The 20213-nt window shown below is 41.9% G+C and overlaps 1 protein-coding gene and 1 long non-coding RNA gene across 3 annotated transcripts in view; one reads left to right on the top strand and one right to left on the bottom strand.

The window, feature by feature from the left end:
• Positions 1 to 831: 831 nt before the first annotated feature.
• Positions 832 to 20213, bottom strand: part of Jam2 (junction adhesion molecule 2) — a 52258-nt gene continuing 32876 nt past the window's right edge. Inside the window, exons 4-10 of one of the 2 annotated variants that reach the window (NM_023844.5) lie at positions 17716 to 17868; positions 14114 to 14313; positions 11944 to 12043; positions 10839 to 10946; positions 8437 to 8452; positions 5910 to 5952; positions 832 to 4425 (exon numbers count right to left, since the gene is read on the bottom strand). In NM_023844.5, the coding sequence (NP_076333.3) occupies positions 4393 to 4425; positions 5910 to 5952; positions 8437 to 8452; positions 10839 to 10946; positions 11944 to 12043; positions 14114 to 14313; positions 17716 to 17868 (653 nt within the window). In that variant the 3' untranslated portion in view covers positions 832 to 4392. The remainder of the gene's footprint in view (positions 4426 to 5909; positions 5953 to 8436; positions 8453 to 10838; positions 10947 to 11943; positions 12044 to 14113; positions 14314 to 17715; positions 17869 to 20213) is intronic. The other variant, XM_006523075.4, reaches the window with a different exon arrangement.
• Positions 4423 to 9934, top strand: Gm46557. The gene is made up of 2 exons (XR_001781961.2): positions 4423 to 6166; positions 9639 to 9934. It is a non-coding gene; the product is annotated as a predicted gene, 46557 (long non-coding RNA).

Here is a 20213-nt window from a genome sequence, read left to right as displayed (position 1 = left end):
AGATCTTCTCATCACTAATAGAGCTATAAACACTTAAGCCATCATGGAATGCAGGAGTTGGAGACTAGAAGGTAGCACTGTCTTTAAGTAACAAAGGGGTATTCATACCCAGTTCCGTCATCCTTTTTTGTAGAAAGTGCAATACTTCAGTCGCTGAGCAGCAGAACAGTCCTGCTAACACTGTTACATAAGCCAGTCGTCAGGACTACAGCTTATTTCTTTGCTATATATTATCCTGAAATCTAGAAAGATATTTTGGATCTTCAGTTACTTCAGGCGATTCAAAGGTTTGAATTCATTTCAATGAGTATTTTTTGGAAGGAAAAGTCGGTTTAAAAATGAATAAATTGGGGCTGGCGCAATGGCTGCTCTTCCAAAGGTCCCAAGTTCAAATCCCAGCAACCACATGGTGGCTCACAACCATCTGTAACAAGATCTGATGCCCTCTTCTGGTGTGTCTGAAGACAACTACAGTGTACTTACATATAATAAATAAATAATTTTTTTAAAAAATGAATAAATTGAGATAAAATCATGTTCCTGTAATCAAAGCAAATGACGACAGGAGGATTGAGTGTTCAAGGCCAGCCTGGGTTACATATTGAGGCTCTGTTTCAAAACAACAGAAATTGAGCAGCAGTAGTCAAATATCACGGGAACATGTTAAATTTTTGTGAGTCTTTAAGAGCATTTCTAGATGCCACATTAAAAGTAGAAAATTGATCATGAAAAAGATAGTAAAAAGTACCTTTAGTCTTCAATGCGGCCTTTGCCAACACACTGCTCATTATTCTAAGGCACTTTTTTCAGAAAGTAAAAAAGCATAGTATGTTTTTTTGTTTGTTTTTATTTCTTCAAATTTGAGGAAGTAAAATAAAACCAACCAATGATAGTTCACCATAAATTTCTTTACCAGTTATTACAGCTAAAATGTTCCAAATCTTAACTGAACAAGAAACAAGAGATGAAAAATATTTAAGAATTGTGTGGATAAGGCTGGAGAGATGCCTTCATGGTTAGCAATCTGCTCTTCCAGAGGACTTGAGTTTGCTTCCAGCACTTAGACGGCAGCTTACAACCATCTGGGGCTCCATTTCCAGGGAGTCTGAGTTCCTCTCCTGATGTCTAGGGGTACCAGGTTCGCATGTAGTACAAACACATGGAGGTAAACCACCCATGCATAAAAATGAATTGTGTGGAAATGGACAACTAATTGCTAAAAGGGAAAATAATTTTTGTCTATCCTTAGTTCATGTAGTAATAATTCATAGACCATAAATGAGTTGTATCAGAATACAATGTTTTATTAATTCCTAAGTAGATGTTTATATTTAATATCTTTGTGTTTCACAGGTATTGACCATTTTCAGATACTCTTAAATACCTTAGGGTTTATGAAGACCTGTACAACATGGGTCTTTTCTCAGGGTTTCAGGTTGGTAGAGATGTCAGACATATACATACCTACCGGTACTGTAACACAGAAGTCAATAAATATCACAAAAGAATCAGATGCCATCAGAATTCAGAGACAAAACTCACAGCTGGAAAATGGGAGAAGTCCCACAGAGAGTTGAATTTGCTCTTTCAGGAGTAAATAGAATTTCCATAGCTTGTGATGAGGACTAATGGATGGGGAAGTAGTACAAATGTATACAAAAGGGCAGAATAAATTGTAAAGACAAACATAGTTCAGTTTGCTGAATAAGGCAACAAACAAAAAGTGGGTCCTGGGTTGGTTGTGTATAAAATTCTGTTGCATCTTTCTTTTTAAATGCTAAAGTTTGACAAAGATAGGTTTGGGGACCATGGTGGATGGGGGTGGGTGAAGAAAGTGTGAGCTGTGGATCTGGTGGCTGTGTTCAGCTCCTCCAGTAACACAGCACTGCAAAGCAAGCGGTCACCGCAGGCTCTTCTTCACAAGGTCTTGGAAGAGGAGGGAGATTTGGCACTCCCTCAACCCCACCTCTGCCATACACAAAACAGCCAGTAAGTAGTTTACCCTCTGTGTTCTCTGACTTTAGAAGTTGGCCGGGATCCAAGCGTAGAGACAAGTGAAACTTGATTTTAAACTGCTAGAGCTGCCTCACAGCAGCAGGTGGAAGGGAGGGAGGAGTTTCCTGGGTTATTGAACAATAGGTGAGTGACTTCCCCCTCCGGTGAATGAGACTAAAACGTTGAGCTGTGCATAGCTATTTTTGTAGCGTGAACTTTAATCAAACAAAGTGAGTTGTAGAGTGAAGGAAGTTCTTTGTAAAGTTGTATTGGAAAACAAACATGCAGCCTTAGTGCTTGAGTGAGTTAACCCCTATCCCGACCAAAAATGAGCTGGATCTAGTTACAACAGCAACAGTACCAAAACAAAACTCGCTCACATAGTTTCTAGACCCTTACTGCACTTTGACTGCGGGAAAAATAAAATCAACATCTAGACACTACAATTAGATTTTGACACATTGTTAGAGTTCAAGTCACAGAAAACAGCAGACAGACAGGTCTTCATGGCAGTGACTCCCGGATAGACTTAATAACTAGAAGATTAGTGTGCAGTTAGGTCCTTTGTGTAGAAGAAAGCATTCTTAATACAATGATTTCTGCATGGCTGTATACAGTAGCTTAGCTAAGAATGTATAATAGGTGTTTGGCACAGACTTTGTTAGATGTTCGCACCGCATAAAGTGAACCTTTAGGCTTCAGTGTCTTACAAGGAAGCTTCTCATGTGTTAGTGAAGGTAAGGCACTACGTAACTGTCCTCTCATGGGGTGGATTGTGTCGTTTAAATTGATGCAGGGGCCTTGTGATGCTATGTGGGCCTGAAGAGGCATGTGGGCCTGAAGAGGCATCCTTGAGAGCTGTCTGCTTGGCACTGCAGAAGGATAGCAGTCCTCCTATCAAAGCAGAGCTCATAGTCCCAGCCTAGGCAACATTTACCCTGATTTCTTATACACCACAGGTGTTTGTTGGCTACCAGGGGCAAGGAGCTTGGATCTGTGGGCACACTTACCTGTACTCTACATTAAGTGGTTGTAACAAGAACCATGTGGGTTGAATTATGTACTGTCTCGTTCCTTGTAGCTTGCTAGCTCAAGTGTGAATCTGAGCTTGAGGGCTGAGCCATTTTACACAAGTCAGCCCTTTGGAAAGGTGTCTACTGGTTAGGAAGGACTCAAGGCCACAAAGTTAAAGGGGAAGATTATGGCAGTGGGCATCGCCCCTGTGACCAGATCAATACCAGGCACTCTCTGACCACTTGCCCTGTTTGCAAATCCTGAGAATCTGCCTTGCCTTTTGGGTGCAAAGCCAACTTGACCATGTTCAAAGCTGATAGAGGGAGTAAATGACCTTTCATGCTTATTTACCCAGAACTAGACATCCCAGGTTGCGTTTATGTTTGTTTGTTTGTTTGTTTGTTTGTTTTAATATGGGTAAAGTAGTCCCCAACAGGACTGGGTTTCCTGCTGAGCCCTGGGAATTTCCAATTCTGACACTAGCTGGTTGGTGGCCTTTGTGGATAACCAGTTCAGAAGACATTAGACCCATCTCATTTCAGCTATGGTTTCTCCTGTGCCTTTGCTGGATCAAGAGTCAAAATGAGCTTGTTCATCTACCTTTGCCTTATGGGGCAAATGCTTCTCTCCCCTGTGCCCCTGTTCCATCATAAGCTGACTGGGAACCCTTCATCTTCACCGGGGAGGAACTAGCCCAGTTCAGAATTGCTTTTAGAGACAGATAACAGGTCACCACTCAAGCACAAAAAGGGTGTCTGTGGAGTTGTGTAGGCTCTAGTAATGCATTCTAATGTCCAGGTCGCTGAGCCTCTCCAAAAGCCTCCAAGGAAATGGCAGTAGCAGCTCCCTTCATGCTGCTTTTGGTTCTGAGAAGTGAAAGAAAATATAAAGTGCAAATCCTTAGACGTAAGACCCAGCCCTGGGATATAGAGACACAGGACAATGGAACCCAAGTTATTTAGAGGTAAGAAGAGGATTCTGGTAGGAATTTTGTGAACAGGGTTTCCATTCGTTAGAGTATTTCCTGAACACATAAGCCATTCTTGCATGGAGAGAACACATGGAGTATATTCTTGCTTCTTGGATTAGCCTTACAGTCAGTGTGATATAGTCAACTCCAAACTGACATTCATTTGCACTTCAAAAACTCAGAATATTACCAGACATTTCACTTTAGGTCAGACACAAGATGCCAGGTTGTAATTTAGTGATGGCAAGAACATTTTGCTTAAAATATTTCTTGTGAGTTAGAGATCATAAAACTTCTGATGAACTCCCACTTTCATATTTCTTCATCACTTTGCAAGTGTAAGACACAGAGTTTTACAATATTTTAATAACATGTGACAACTGGTTTTGGTGCAGCTCAAAACTGGAATTCTTTTAAATTATAAAGGATTTTGTGTGCTTGAAATCCTAGAAAAAAAAAGAAAAGTAAGTTTAAAAACGACATGCTATCTGATATTTAAATACATTCATATAAATCTGATGAATATTGAACTGAGATTCTTCAAATTACAGTCCGTATGTATCTAAGTAAATCTAATTTTATGGACAGTCAAGTTGCAGTATGTATCTAAGTAAATCTAATTTTATGGATAGTTAAGTAAATGCTAGAAGCCAAGAGACTTGAACTTTGCTGAGAATAAAGAACTTGGATTGAAGTTAGAGCCAGGGGAATTTGGCTTGTTTGGAGCTAGGGCACTACTGCTGCTCACTGATAATACGTGCTCAGGACCTCACAGCAGTGTGGCCAACACTGTGAGCTGGGGTTTACTCACACCTACCTACCGAAGCAGTGTGGCCAACACTGTGAGCTGGGGTTTACTCACACCTACCTACCGCAGAGCAAAGCTGAACTAGAGATGTGTGTGCAGCTGGTGAGGGCAACTAAGAAGGAAAAAGAAACAGTTTTTAATTCAGAGACAAAGTCCCTTTTATTGTTTGATAGAATTATTTTATTCCAGTCGTTAAGGCTTTCTCTGTAAATTGTAGAAGATGTGATATTTGTCCCCTAATTAAAGAGCGTGCTCTGCGTAGTCAACTACAAAATCAGTAACTTTAGTCATAGATCCTAAAGTAGGTAACTTTTAAAATAACTTATGAGGCAGGAGGTTAAAGAGCAGTGTGTGGGTGTGAAATACTAGTGTCTTTGAGAATGTTTAAATGTTTGAGAATGTTTAAACTTAAATGTTTAAAGTGCCGGCACCTGAGGTCTGCTCTATGACGTCTGTCTGAGAATCCCTTGCCTGAAGAACTAAGGCGTTCTGGGAGTCCTCCTTCCTTGAGAAAGTGTTTAAGCCTGTGAGAATGTTGGATGTCCCACCTCTATTAAATTACCAAAAAGTAGTCCAGCTGGTCCAAATGATGGTTCCTGAGTAATCTCAACTAGATGGTAATGTCCTTTTAAAGGTTTTGAAATGCTCCCTATCAGCAGTTACAGATGATATTTTATATCCCTAACATTTCCAAGCTCTTGGAAACCAAGGGCAAGTTCTATAACAGGGCATGCTGGGAGCCATACACTGGTCAGGCTGGTCTCCACCTTTGCCAGCCAGGGTTAGCCTGTGAGCACATGGTCTCAGTTTCCTCATCTAGCAACAATGGCTGAGAATGACAGACTGTCACATTAGGGAGGTGTGTTTAGAGCCTAACACCCTCAACAGAAACGATATGATAAAAGTCACGTCCAGTAATTGCTCTGCAGATGCCACACGTCCTCATCGTGTCAACCCAGACAGAAAAGAGGCCAACATTTACCTAGGTCTTTTAATGTACCAGTAGCAGACACCAGTCTAAAGTGTATTAAAAACGAGGTCACAGTATCCACATACTTGCTTCACTTTCCTGCCACAGTCCCCAAATGTCCTATTCAATAAACATGCTTCAATAGTACTCACATTTTCGCTCATCGTAGTGACTTTAGATGCAGGACTGCCCTTCCTGTTTGTAGAACATAAAGACGGAATTACTACATTACCCCTTCCAATCCTGGTGCCCATCCTCATCCAGCAGGACTATCCCAGCCAAGCAGGAAGAAAACCCAGCAGCCCAAACTGGATGCCAGACACTTACAGACAGTATCCAGGCAAGCCATGCAACAACGGACAGGTTTATGTCAAACCCTAGCAGCAGAATGTAGTCTAAGGCTAACAAGGTAATTTTGTCTTTATTTTATTATTATTATTATTATTTTGCAGAATACACACACAAGAGACTTATTTTCAACCTAATATATTAACATTAAGTATTTTTAAGCATCTGGATTATTATCACCTGAGATTTCATTTGTCCACGGAAAGTCTTGTGTGTTGAACAGGTTTCTAGTAGAAGCTCAATGAATTTGAAAACTATACATATTATGAATGGACATAAGGTGTAAGGCGATAAACTGCTCCTTCCTGGATTCTAAAGATTCCTGCCTGATTTGACAGAGGCTCAAATTAAGAGAGTGTAAATCTTCCTCGCTGTTCGTTTAAGATCATAGATCACTCTGCTCAAAACCCTCAATCACTTCGCATCTTAATAAAAAGTAAATGCTCACAATTGGCTGGGACTGGGGTGGGATTGGGTAGTGGCTACATGTCCCGTGCTCTGTTCTGAATGGCCTTGCCTCTTTGCTAATCCTGATACCTTAGACTTTGTCCTGTACTTGCACTAGAATATCGTGAGATCCAGACACCAAGGTTGAGGCTGGCATCTAGGGATAGGAGCTCGGTGACAGCAGGAGTCGGCAAAGGGTCTAAGAGAAGCTATGGCATCGGGAAGAAGGAGGAATGTGAGAAGGGATGTGCCACGCCCACGTGGAGAGGGAGCTCAGTCAGAGATCCAGGGCAGCACAGCTGGCACTTGGATGACCTTATCCGTGTCTCCTGCAGGACTTTAACATTCTTATCATCGGTTAAGGGGTTAGAGAGATGTCTTGGTGATATAGAGCACTTGATTGTACAGAGAACCAGAGTTCAGCTGCCAGTGCCCATGTAGTAGTGGCTCACAACGGTCTGTAATTCCAACTCGTGGAGGTCTGACACCCTCTTCTATTCTCCATGGATGCCGTATGCACTGGGCACACAGACATACATTCAAGCAGAACACACACTTAAGTAAATCCCCCAAACTCTAGATTCCTACGCATACTATCGGTGACACTCTCTACTCAACAGTCTAGTAAGTATGTCTAATATTGAAAGTTTCGGAGCATTGCGGTGCTCCGCACATCTCTGCTCCTTCTCTGAGACCTTGCTCCCAAAGCCACGCCATCTGCAATCTTCCACATTCAGGAGAGTGTATGTCCTCCTTGTAACCCCGAAGCCACACCCCATGTGACTCTCTTCCTACCAGCCTGAATCTGGATCAGTTGGTGGCTGAAAATATATCCCCTATACACTAACCCGTCAAGCACTCCGACACCACCACATCAGCGTACAGCATATGCCATGTTTGTCTTGGCTCCCTGGCTGTCATTCTGTAATTGACCTAACTGCTTTCACCTTTTCCCCCTTCAAGTTTATTCTTAACAGAGAAACCACGGTAAGCATTAAAGAATTAAAACGTTTAAAGCTGCTTACAGCCCTTCCTGGACTCCCAAATGCCTCAAAATCCTCAGAACTGCTGGGCAACGTCTCCACATAGTCTGCCTTCCTCTCCCCCCCACCCCCAGTACTTCCGTGTGCTCCCTGCCTCTCTTTCCCATACTGCTCTAGGCATGATGCTCATCTCCATATCATGAGATATCCTGAGCATCCTGACCTGGAGCTGTTTTGTTTTCCTCTCTCCCTTCTGCAAGAACACCATTATGGATATCTGCTTGGCTGGCTTCCTCCCTCAGTCTTCAGCAAACATCGCCTGTGTCCTTTCTCGATCCTGTATTTAAAATGACAGTCTCCACTCCCCGTCCTTGAATTCAATGCTTTCTTACTTGCTCTTTTCTCCCTCGTTCTTGTCACACACTCTGGAGTAGCACACTGTACAGGTTTAGTCATTTTCTGCTTAGTTGGTGCAATGGAAGCTCCACAATGATGCTAATTTTGATACTGATTTCCAATACAGATTTTGTGGGTGTTTGCCTCACCTTTTAAACTAATATGGTGGCTGCGCCTAGAGCAGTGTAGGGCACGAAACTGATTACATTTCAGTTAAGTGTGACAGTTGCTACGTGAAAGCTCATTTGAAAACTTAGTTTAGTTAGTGATACATAGCAATGTGTTTTTAAAGTTGTACTACTGAAATGTCCTCACAGTTAGAGACCATATGTCTCCTCTTGTCATTGACAGGTAGGCCCCAGACAGCAGAAGTATGTTTTTCTTGATGAAGCTAATTAGCTTCTCACAGGGTTACTCTAGACAAATAAACTACTTTTGCCATTTAACAGATGGTTAAAAACTAAAAGACAGGAAGAAAAAGTAAGCATTAAGAAAGAATACTTACTGGAAGGAAGTTTCTTCTGCAAAAGAATAGGTATATATCATTAATGCAAGAATTCATATGCAGCTCTAGCCACAATGGCTTTGGGTTGATTTTCTTTTAAGCCTTACCCGTTAACATTTGTACCTTCTAAATGCAAGTTTTCCTATAAAAGGCCATACACATACAGCAAATGTTTGGGCTTTGAGGGGCTCAGGGAGGGATAAAATCAAGGATGCTTTGGAGTTAGTTATATAACCAAGAAAATGAGCTTTCGAAAATGTCATTAAGATTTAAAGTATAATAATACTAACGTCTCATCAGCTTATAAATGAAAAGAATAGGAGTCTTCTCGTGTAGGGTTCACATTTCTTAGACTGTCTCAAGGCAGTGTTACTACTATTAAGTAATTACAAATTTGCCTTGCTAAAAAAATGAGCTTACAGGCCCTAGAGAAAGCCAGGTAGGGAACTGAGCCTGGTGGTGTAACCCTGGAATCCCATGTACTTGGGGAGCTAAGGCAGGGTGATCTTAAGTTCAAAGCCAGCCTGAGCAACTTAGTGAGACCTTGTCTCAAAATACAAAATAAAAGTTAAAAAAAAAAAAAAGACTGGCCTCTGATTCAAGTACTAACCAGGCCTAACCCTCATAGCTTCCAAGATCAGATGAGGTCCAGCACATTCAGGGTGGCATGGCCAATAAATATAATAAATACATAATAAAATTTTTTAAAAGGTTGGCCATGTTGTTTAGTTGCAGAGCAATTGTCTACCATGAACAATGTCCTGGGGTCATGCCTCAGTACCATAACACACACACCTGCCCAGTAAAGAAAAACAATATAAACTGGTCATGGACCAGTTTGCTAATTGATTTGCTAATTGCTAATATTGATTCCAAACAGAAGTTCAAAAATATGGTTCCCTTGGACAGGTTTTCTGCCATATGAAGAAGGAAGTAATAATCTAAGCTAATGAACAACTCCTAATACCCGTGTCGACTCTTTCAGTATTTTAAGAAAAAGATTTACTGATTCCTCATTTAAAAATCATCAGGTATTTTTCCTAAGTAGGTAAAAATGACAAGAATTTTGCATGATTTCCTTTACACTTTCACTACTGACCAGCAGGGGGACACCGCTAGAGTCTATTGATTGAATAGGATAGGCTAGGACAGACTGGGCTCTCATTCACAACACAGTTCACCCTTTTTCTTTCTTGATACAGGGTCTTAATTTGCAGACCACGTTGGCCTTGAACTTACGACGCTATTGCCTCCACCTCTGTGCGTGCTGTAATCCCCACATGTGAGCTCCATACCCAATAGCTATGCAGAAGGAATTACCTTGAATCAATTTTCATGGAAATATTTTTGATGTATAAATGCTAATGTATAATGTAGAAATGATGTATAACTACTTATAAATGATATTGGAAGCGCCTTTGGATTTTATTTCAATGTGAATCATTTTCAACCTAAATTCTAAAACTGATACCCATTATTAAAAGACGGCTCTAAAACATCTTCATGCTATAGTTTATTATTTCATTTAAAAATTCAACTTCATGTCCTTTTGTTAGGGCAGGAAGCTCTTGAGGTTTCATAGATTTAAACACAGGGACTGAAGGCATATATTAAGAGAATGAGATGTTTAAATCTCAAAAATTTACATCAGACCAATTGCTTAATCAAATGTAGTTTGAAGTTACAAGAGTTGACCAAGAAGCACGAAAAGCCTTGCCTGGAAGCAGCTCTAATTCCGTAGGGCCTGTGTATGCTCATTGGTTTTGTTTTGCAATGGTTTTGAAACAGGATCTCACTATATAGCCCGAACTTACTATTCTTACGACTCTGTGCTAGGACCACGGGGATATACCAACACACCCAACGAGGTTTCTAGCTGTGCCTAGCAGTTTTCTTTATCCTTGTATTAAATTAGATATTACACAGTTCTATACCAAAACATTTCACTGATGGCTTATTTTAATGAAATTATAAATTCATTGTGTTTTTATAATTATAATTATATTTATAAATTCATTATTATTTTTATAAAATAAGAAATTAATGCCTTTCCTGAAAGGCATAATTTCTAACATAAAATATAAGGACCTCATACCATATGTTACTGCACTATAAACATTTGTCTACACTGAATGTCTTTGTGCTGCTACGCTCTCAGGATGACGCTCACACATTCCATAGAGTTCCAGAATTTCACAAAAAGGACGTGTTATATGGTTGCCGAGGTGTATCACAGCGCATATGCACATCATTGTGAACGTTGTAGCACAGCAGCCATAAAAACACTCTCTCCAGAGTTGGTGGTAGAACTTCATGGGAGAAACAGTACCTTGAAAAGAAACCTCGCTATTCAGAAGAACATAGAGACTATCATGTATCTGAGAAGGACGAATTTAACTTACTTGAAAAGTAGCCTTTCCTCTGAGCATAGCATGTGCCAAGGCCACATACAGAAATCACGAAGGCCACCACCACAACCGTTGCTATGATGCCGCTTATGTTGAGAACATCTGGAATGTAAAATAAAGCATGTGTGGATTCTTGTTAAGGAGACGGACAGATGCTATTGTTAAATCCAACAGTCATAAAAACTCTCCTTGGTAGCTATGCCAATGACAACTGTGTGCTTCTGAAGCCTACTTACCTAGTTAATTTCAATTCATGGCTCAAATGGATTGGAAATATTCAGAGAACCAAGCTTTTACAAAATCTTAAATGTTAGGACCGGCAAGATGGCACAGTGCGTAAAGGTGCTGGCCATCTAGCCTGGACACCTGAGTTCCAGCCCTGAAACCTGCCTTTGACAGCTAGGGATCAAGCCTTTGGTTTGATCCTTATTGTTGTGGGTGGGAGGGGGTATGCTCTGAAACTCATATTTCCTAGAAAAGATTAACACTCTCACTCTCTTAATTCCAAAAGTCATTTTGTGAAATACAATATATTGTAGTTACATTTTGGACAGTCTAGCTTGAAAACTATTCCGTGTGTCTTTTGGAAAACCCAGCCTGCAATTAGTATAAGCTCAGTGTGTCAGGGCCTTGACTCAGCCCTCATCCATGACTTACTGACAGTGACCCAGGTGGCTAACACTCACATAGTGCTCACGGCACACGTATAGTGCTGCTGTGTTATTGTAGTGTGACTCCAGAAAGAAAGAGTCTCTGCTGCATGTATCAAGTCGGTGGGAGCAGTTTACGTGGGACCCCAGCAGTCCATACTATAGCACACTTAACAGTGATTTGCAAGACAGATTGCTTAGAAAAGCATATTTGATAAATGAAAAACATATATATATGCTAAATTGTCTTGCCATGATTAGAAGACAGACAGAAAGCAACAGTGTTGGGTTGGTTTTGTTTTTTGTTTTTTGTTGTTGTTGTTGTTGTTGTTTTAATATTAAGCTCATTTTAAACATTTCTTCCAGCGTGTCTGTCCCCTTGCTCCCTTACCTATCAGCTCTTCCATACTCTGTCCACACACACGTCCTTCTCAAGCCCCCAGGCTTACCTACTTGCATTCGCTTCCCAGGGCACCTGCGGTGTCCGACAGAGTTCCGGGCTTCGCAGTAATACTCTCCACTGTCCATCTTGGAAATCATGTTGAATTGCTATGTATACGAGGAAAAATAAACCGGCCCTTAGGCTGTCAGTCTATGAGGAGGCTCCTAATATGGAAGTTTGTCAACAAGGGGATCTGTCCTTCTGTAATGACCCAGAAATTTATATTTCTCTTGTGAATTGAGGTATCTACCAAAACCTGCAATGTCTGTAGTAGCCTGTTTAATTTGGCAGAGAAAGACAGGCATATCTGAGGAAGTCTGTTTCTCTCTTCTCCACTCCTCCTGGTGCCTTCAACAGTATCCCACTATGCCGCCCAGGCTGGTCTCAAACCATTGATGCCCACTCTAATGTCTTCACATAGCCAGCATCACAGGTATATGTGGCCCCTCAGCATCTCTAATTTCTGGGAAATGCCATTCATAAAAGAAGACCTCCGAAGTGAAAGGGCGAGTGTACTTCCTCAGACACAGTGAGGTCACTGCAGGAGCAAACCACAGCACTTTCTCCCCAGAGTCAGGGCTACGGCCAGGAAGTAAGTAGCTCCCAGCCCACGAAACCACAACTGATGTTTTTAGGATTATAAATTACAGCAAGTCCAGAGTCCTTGAAAATTCTGAAAAGTTTAACCGTCCTGGGTGGTGGTGGCACCCCCTTTAATCCCATCACCCGGGACACCAAGGCAGGCGCATCTCCATGAGTTTGAGAACAGCCCGGGCTACACGGAGCAATCCTGTCTCAAACAAAAAATCAAAAACCCAACAACAAAAGTTCAACCCTCACTACTTCTCCCTGCCATATAATGAAAGGTAGGAATTTGGTGGGATAGACTTTATCATTTGTACCAGCAGTTTTATACCCTTGGAGCGTTTCTGGTGGGAAAGAAGAACAGGGAGGGAACTGACAAAAGAAGGAAGAGCTCGCTCCAGTTTAAGCTGCCCTTGGGCATAAGGTGTTTTACCCCATACCCCAAGGGCTGACTCCCTGAGGAGAGAGCATCCAGCACTTCAGACCTGCCTCAAGGCTTTTATCACCCACTCAGAAAAAAATAAATCTGAAGAGTAAATATAGCAGTGTGCGAAGGCAGGTTTAGTGCCCAATTTCACAGTGTAAAATGGCTCGGACCTGCTGACTGCTCCTGAAGACTGCGAACGCTAGCACATGACCTGATTCTGAGGGCAGTGCCCGCCACTCCTTCTTTCACTTAGCTACAGAGGCAGCGTGCTTTCTTGAGGACCGGAGGATGTGACTTCTGCTGATACTGCACCAGGAGAAAGAATAAATGGAAATGACCAACCTCTGTTTCCAAATTCCTAAGACTCGTTAGTATTACCTTACCTATAAGGGTTTTTTTTTTTTTTCCATAACACTTGTGGTCGTGATTTTGCATTGCTGGGAACAAAAATATTTAAAGCCCAACGCAATATTATCGCAATTGTTAGCAAAAGGTTTCAAATGAAATGATCCTTCCTCTACTCTGAAAAAAAAAATCACAGATGGAAAAGTAAAAATAGTCATGAAGCTCGAACAGCTTATTTAAGGAGCTGCTGTATCGGTTTCTCTAGGAAAGGGAACAATTGGATAATCTGGGCTAAATTTACAGATGAGGTAACAACAGAGAGGTAAGTCGCAGAGACTACACTGAAGGATCTGGCGCCAGCAGAAAGTTTAATGGCGAAGACACCCTAACGTGGTTTTCCTATGGTCACTGTTTCCACACAGTTAGCCCTGAGGCTCAGGCATCTCCCACTGAGTTTTTGGTGCATTTCCTGTGTGGTTAACATTGAGATTGAGGTTGGTTGATTTTCCAGGACATAGAGGGAGGTAGCTATAGAGTGCTTCCTGATCCATCATGAAAAAGAGTTGACCTGCCCTGAGTTGCTGGTCATGCCCTGTCTGCTTGGCTCCCTGGTTTTCCGACCCCATCTTCCCACTTCCCACAGTAAGTAGTCTGTTCCATCATGTCTTAGCACATGTACCATCCTCTTGCCTGCTACCACCGCTACCACCCCCCTCCACTTAGTAAGCAATGAGCTTGACCTATTATGTATAATTTAAGGATCTAATAACCTTTTTTCTCACGATGACAGACAGAAGTTTAATGCCTGAAACGACCTTACCAGAATTCCAGACTTCGTGTTCATTGTGTACGAGCTGTTGTTGTGTGTGCCGCCTTTTGGATTCCCTAGCAAACTTGTGCCATCTTTAAACCAGATGTACTCCGGAGCTGGGTTTCCTTCTTTATCCTGGCATCGTAGCTCCACCACACTTCCAGTCATAACAGAAGTGGGCACTTCACAGGCAGGAACAGCAGGAGCCACTGGACAATGGAAGCCAAACGATGCAGACTATTCATTAGCTGAACATGGGCTCCAATAGCCTGTATTGAGTGGACGACTGAGAAACAGATGGGGCCACTGTATGTCTTTTCTTTTTTTCTTGAGCCCGCAATATACCATATTTTCACCCTTCTTGCTCCCAGGTAGGTTATATACATTACTTTGGCCAAAGGAATATAGGTTAAAGTGATATGGCCATTTTTATATCTGATCTATGCTCCATTTGCTCCCCTTATTCTCATCTACTACCCAGTAGTTATCAGAACACTTGAACTTCAAAAGCCATGGATTGAGGGGGCCAGTCATGTCTTTTTTCTGAGTCTCTTCACTTCATAAAGTAGAATGTTACGGTGTGAGTATGAATATCCTCCATGGGGTAGCTCATGTGTTTGAACACCTGGCCCGCAGCTGCTGCTGGTGTTTGGGGGAGGTTCTAGGACACTTGTGAGGAAGTGTGTCACTGAAGACTCCCCTGAATGTTTATAGGCTAGTCCTGCTTCTGGCCCCTCTCTGCTTCTTGGTCTGCCAAGATGTGAGCAAGTAGCCTCATGTTCCCACTTCCACAGAGGAGCTGGTCCCATCTCCACGGTTTCCCCACCATGCTGGACTTATATCTACTCAAAACATGAGCCTTCCTTAAGTTGCTCCTTATTATGCAGGTGGTCACAGAAATCAGGAAAGTGACTAATAACAAAAATTAGCACCAGGAACGGGAACCATTGTAGTGGTCCCTGACCGCATGGCTCATATGCCTTAGGAACTGATTTGCAGGATTGTAATAGAGTTTGGAGCTGTAAAGTGCAATAATGCTATAAACAGAGCTTTAATGGGTCATAATGGTCATTCCAAACTCCTGTTTGGAAGTGTGGCAACGGAAGATTGTGCTTTTTTAAGACTTGGGGGGGGGGGGTTTGTCAAGGACTTGACTTATATCAGAAATTAGAGTAGAGTGCATTAATATGACAAATTGACAACAAATCTGGCTTCTTTTCTGCCAGTGTCCTGAAAACTGGAGTGAGACTGAGCTTTAAAGTGGTGGACCAAGTTGTTTGGCAGAGGAAATGTCAAGACAGCCTAGCGTGCAAGTTGTGCATGGTAACCATGGTAACCCCAGCAATTCTTGTCAGATTTACAAGGGAAAGGTGGAAAGATGTGAAAGTGAAGGTTAGCAACAGAGGTGCACAGAGACATTTAAAGTCTGCAGGCAGGGAGGCCAAAGGGGGTTCAGACAAAGCAGTTGTAATTGTTAAACACACTGGCACCCTGAAGGAAGAAGGGGTGCCTTGAGGGGAAACCCATTTATCAAGAAGAGCTCCATACTGTAACAATTCAAATCCAAGTGGAAGGGGTGTTCCTGAAAACACAGTGTCATAGATATCAGTCGTTAAACGGGCATCAAGGGAAGAGTTTTTCCTGAGTTCAGTAGCAAAGGCACACAAGGATCTGTGGTCCAAGAAAGTCAGGACACATCTGGGGCAGGATACAGTTCTTGGCAACAATGCCAGCATCCCAGAGAGCTGCTGCAATATCCGCGTAGCCTGTCCGATTCTGTGCATGGAATGGCTGTGTGAGTAGTGTGTGAAGCCGTGAAGGCAAAGCCCGAGTTGTAGTGAAACCCTGGGATATTAAAACTGTAAAAGGCTCTCACTGAAAAACCATTCAGGCACCAAACAGAGCTATCCCCAAGGAGAAGCCACATGTGCCCCAGGATGGGGCTGTCCAAAGTCACTGATCCCAGAAGACACCAGCAGGAGCTCCGGGGAGTAGACATGGGGCTGAGGAGTTTGGTTCTTTTCCTTGTCTTGGCCTTGCTTCAGTCCAGCCTTTCCTTTCTAGGCCCCACTAGTCTCTTTTGGAATAGGAATGTTTATTCTGAAGACTGCATTATTTTTAAATTTTATTACATAAGGGTTGACAGTTAAGCGATTGCCTTGAACAATTTAAGACTTCAGACTTTAGAACAGGGTGTGAACCATGAGACTAGTGACTTTTGAAGTTAGACTTAATGGATTTCCCTTATTAAATATCCGTGAGTGTTTGGAACTCAGGAGCAGAACAATAAGATCTGAATATGGAGTGACTCATGGACTCATGTGTCTGAACACTTGGTCTCCAGCTCTTGATGTTTTCGAAGAGGTTGTGGAGACTTTAAGAAGTGGGGTCTTTTATCTTATCATATTATATTATATAGTACTTTTTAAATAAAGGAAAAAAGAAGGGTCTCATTGGGGAAATTGGGTCTTAGAGACTTGAACTAAAATAGAATGTAGTGGGTGTGGTGGTTTGAATAGGAATGATCTCCACAGACTCTGTGCTTGAATGTTTGTCCCATAGAAAGTGGCATTATTAAGAGTTGTGGCCTTGTTGGAGTAGGTGTGGCCTTGTTGGAGGAAGTGTGTCACTGTGGGGGTGGGTTTTGAGGTCACCCAGTATGACACATAGTTTCCTTCTACTCCCTGTGGATTAAGATGTAGAACTCTTGGCTCCTTTTCCAGTACCATGTCTGCCTGGATGCTGTCATGCTTCCCAACATGATGATAAATGGACTGAACCTCTGAACCTATAAGCCAGCCCCAATTAGATGCTTTCCCTTACAAAGAGTTGGATGACCGTGATGTCTCTTCACAGCAAGAAAACCCTAAGTAAGACCGTAGATAACTATTAATAATCTCCTTGAAAATTCAGGACTGAAGATGGTAGGCAGAATCCTGGCAGTCCCACAACATTCCCATCTTCAGTATACATGCATGGTCTCTCAGTACTTAAAATTATATTTATATATTTTATATAAGATTATATTTATAAAGTACTATGAAGAAATCTGGAAGATATAATTAAGATTTCAAATCCATTCTCGGTAATATAGAAATGTGGATATGACCACACAACATGGTGGCTTTAATGATTTATTTATGTATATTTAATGTGTATGAATGTTTTACCTGAATGTATGTATATGCCCCGAATGCATGGAATGCGAATGGAAGTCAGAAGAAGAGGGTAGAAGATCTTCAGGACCTGGAGTGACAGAAGTTTCTGAACCACCATGTAGATGCTGGGAAATGACCTTGGGACAAACTGGGTCATCTGCAGGAGCATCAAATGCTCTTAACCACTGCTGGCCCATTTTTCCAGACCCTAGCATGGACTTTTAAAATTCAGGGTTCACGCTGGCTAATTACCGAAGGAAGTGTCTAGTAATTCAAAGTACAAAAAGGATCCAGTATGCCTCTGTTAGACTGAAGATGAAAGGGAGAGGAGAGACAGGAAACTTATGTAATACCATCCAGGCTGCTGAAAAACAAACAAAGCCAAAATCTTTCCGCGGGGCTGGGGGACGAGGACGGGACAGCTGGCAGCCGTTACATATGTGTGTGCTGTACCTAGTACTTCTAGCATGACTTTATCTTCCTGCAGGTTCTGGCCTTGCTCAGTCGGAGCGCTGACTTCACAGCGATACTCTCCAGCATCACTTCTTGTAACATTTTTGATTCGTATATTGAAATCTATCATCTCAGCACGGTCTTTAAAGTCACCTTTTGTGGGGGGGGGGGGGAACAAAAGACAATAACATTAGAAATAATCAAGCAACTTTCTATGTAGTATCCTCCTCGAGTCATTTTGTTTAAAACTAAAGCATTTGTTTTCCTGGTTAAAAAAAAAAAAACAACTTAATTTTAAACTTTGAACTTACATGTTCATTTTATATATTTTTGTAGGACATTTTAAAACATCTTTCCCTCAGTGTCTTTGTCTCCATCTCTCTGTTTCTCTCTCTGTCTCTCTCTCTCTGAGACAGGGTCTCACTCTGTAGCCCTGGCTATCCTGGGGCTCTCTAAGTAGACCAGGTTGGTCTTGAACTCAGAGATTACTACCTCTGCCTCCTAAGTGCTGGGATTAAAGGTGTGTGCCACCACACCTGGCACCATGTTTGCTTTAAAAAAATACTCCACCAATTGCCTGCCTTGCCATCAACAAATGAAGACCTTGATTCAACTGGCCAGAACAGTATATGTTATATATTTATATATAAATGTAATATAAATATATATAAATGTAATATATATTCAAATGATACCAGAGAAGAAAAGGTTAAGTGGCAAAGATCTTTAAAAACAAACAAACAAACAAACAAACAAACAAACAAATGTTATCTTGATTTGACTTTGACACTAACAAACACTGAATTAGAGTTAGCCCTTGTGGACTGGTGATGGCTTAGTGGGTAAGAGTGCTTGTTGCCGAGCCCAGGAAGCTGAGCTTCATCCCTGAGTTTCACGTGGAGGAAGGAGAGCCAACTCCTGCTAGTTAGCCTACGGCACACATTTCCCCATCCCCCAAAATAGATGCATGTAATAAAAAATAAAATACAATGGGGTTTTGTGTTATATGCAGGTGCCTGAATTGATAGCTGCAGAACCCTAAAGTGAAAACCCCTTCACTGTTAGCCATTTGAAACATACAGTCCTATCTCAATGGAATAGAATCCGGTGACATGTTTTATTTATTTGATTTTTGGATACAGAGTTTCACCATAAAGTGTTGAGCATCCTAGGACTCATTATGTAAACCAGCTTGGCCTTGAACTCATAGAGCTCTGGCTTCCTCTACCTGTGGAGTGACTGGCACTGTAGACAGGCATGTGGCCTTCAGTGGATATGATAATTTGAATGAGAAATGTCCCTCATAGGCTCATGGCTTTGAATGCTTGGCCCTGTGACTTAGGAGGTTATCAAACAGATAGGAGGTGGAGCCTTGCTAGAGGAAATGCATCCCTGGGCATGAGCCCTGAAGGATTATGGCTTCACCCACTGCCTTTTGTACATCTCTACTTTCTGCGTACAGATAAAAATGTGATCAGCACCGGGCGTGGTGGCGCAGGCCTTTAATCCTAGCACCCGGGAGGCAGAGGCAGTTGGAGGCAGTCGGAGTTCAAGGCCAGCCTTGTTTACAAAGTGAGTGCCAGGACAGCCAGGGCTACACAGAGAAACCCTGTCTCGAAAAACCAAAAAAAAATGTGATCAGCAAGCTTTCTGCTCTGGCTGCCCTGCCTTCACGGCTATGATGGACTCTACCCCTCTGGAACTGTGAGCCAAAATAAATGCTTTCTTCTTTAAGTTGCTTTTGCCATAGCATTTTGTCCCAGCGACAGGAAAGTTACCAATAAACAAACTAATGCCATAGTTCATCCCCCACTATCATGTTTTAATTAATAAATTATATAATCAGCAGGAAGAGTAGAGAGTGAAAGACATGTGCAAAAAGTGAAAAGTACTTGCTAACACTTATTTTAGCTAATGGTCTAACTCTCTAACCTTCACTGTAACTATTAGTTCACACACAGTCCAGGTTACTCAGTGGTAGGCTTGCTTTCTACAGAGAAGTGGGAAAACAGGGCAAGGCTGGCATTGCTGAGCAAAAACAGTACATCCCAATCTCATACCTTTTGTTCTTTTTTTGTTTGTTTGCTTGTTCATTTTGTTTGTTTGTTTTGAGACAGAGTCTCTCTTTATAGTCCTGGCTGTCCTGCTAATGTAGACTACGCTGGCCTTAAACTCACAGAGAGCATCCTCCTGCTTTTGTCAGTAGCATGCTGAGATTAAAGGCATGCACCATCATGCCTGGACCAAACTCAGATCAGCCTTTTTCTTTTTCCCCTTCTATCAACAGTTTCATTTACTAGAACAGCAGAATGATCGCCTTTTGTGTTAAGCGAGCAATGGTCCCAGGGCTCAGGGGACCTCACCTTTTTCGCTCTGTCTAGTGTTCATCACTCTGGTATTTTAGTCTCAGTCACTACTCACTTCATCTCACACTTGCAGAAACACGTTTTTAGTAATCAGTCCTGTCCTGTCCTGTCCCCATTTCTGAGTTAAAGGAT

Source organism: Mus musculus, chromosome 16 (genome assembly GCF_000001635.26).
Source record: "Mus musculus strain C57BL/6J chromosome 16, GRCm38.p6 C57BL/6J".
Lineage (NCBI taxonomy): Eukaryota > Metazoa > Chordata > Mammalia > Rodentia > Muridae > Mus > Mus musculus.
This window is presented reverse-complemented; position numbering and strand designations above follow the sequence as displayed.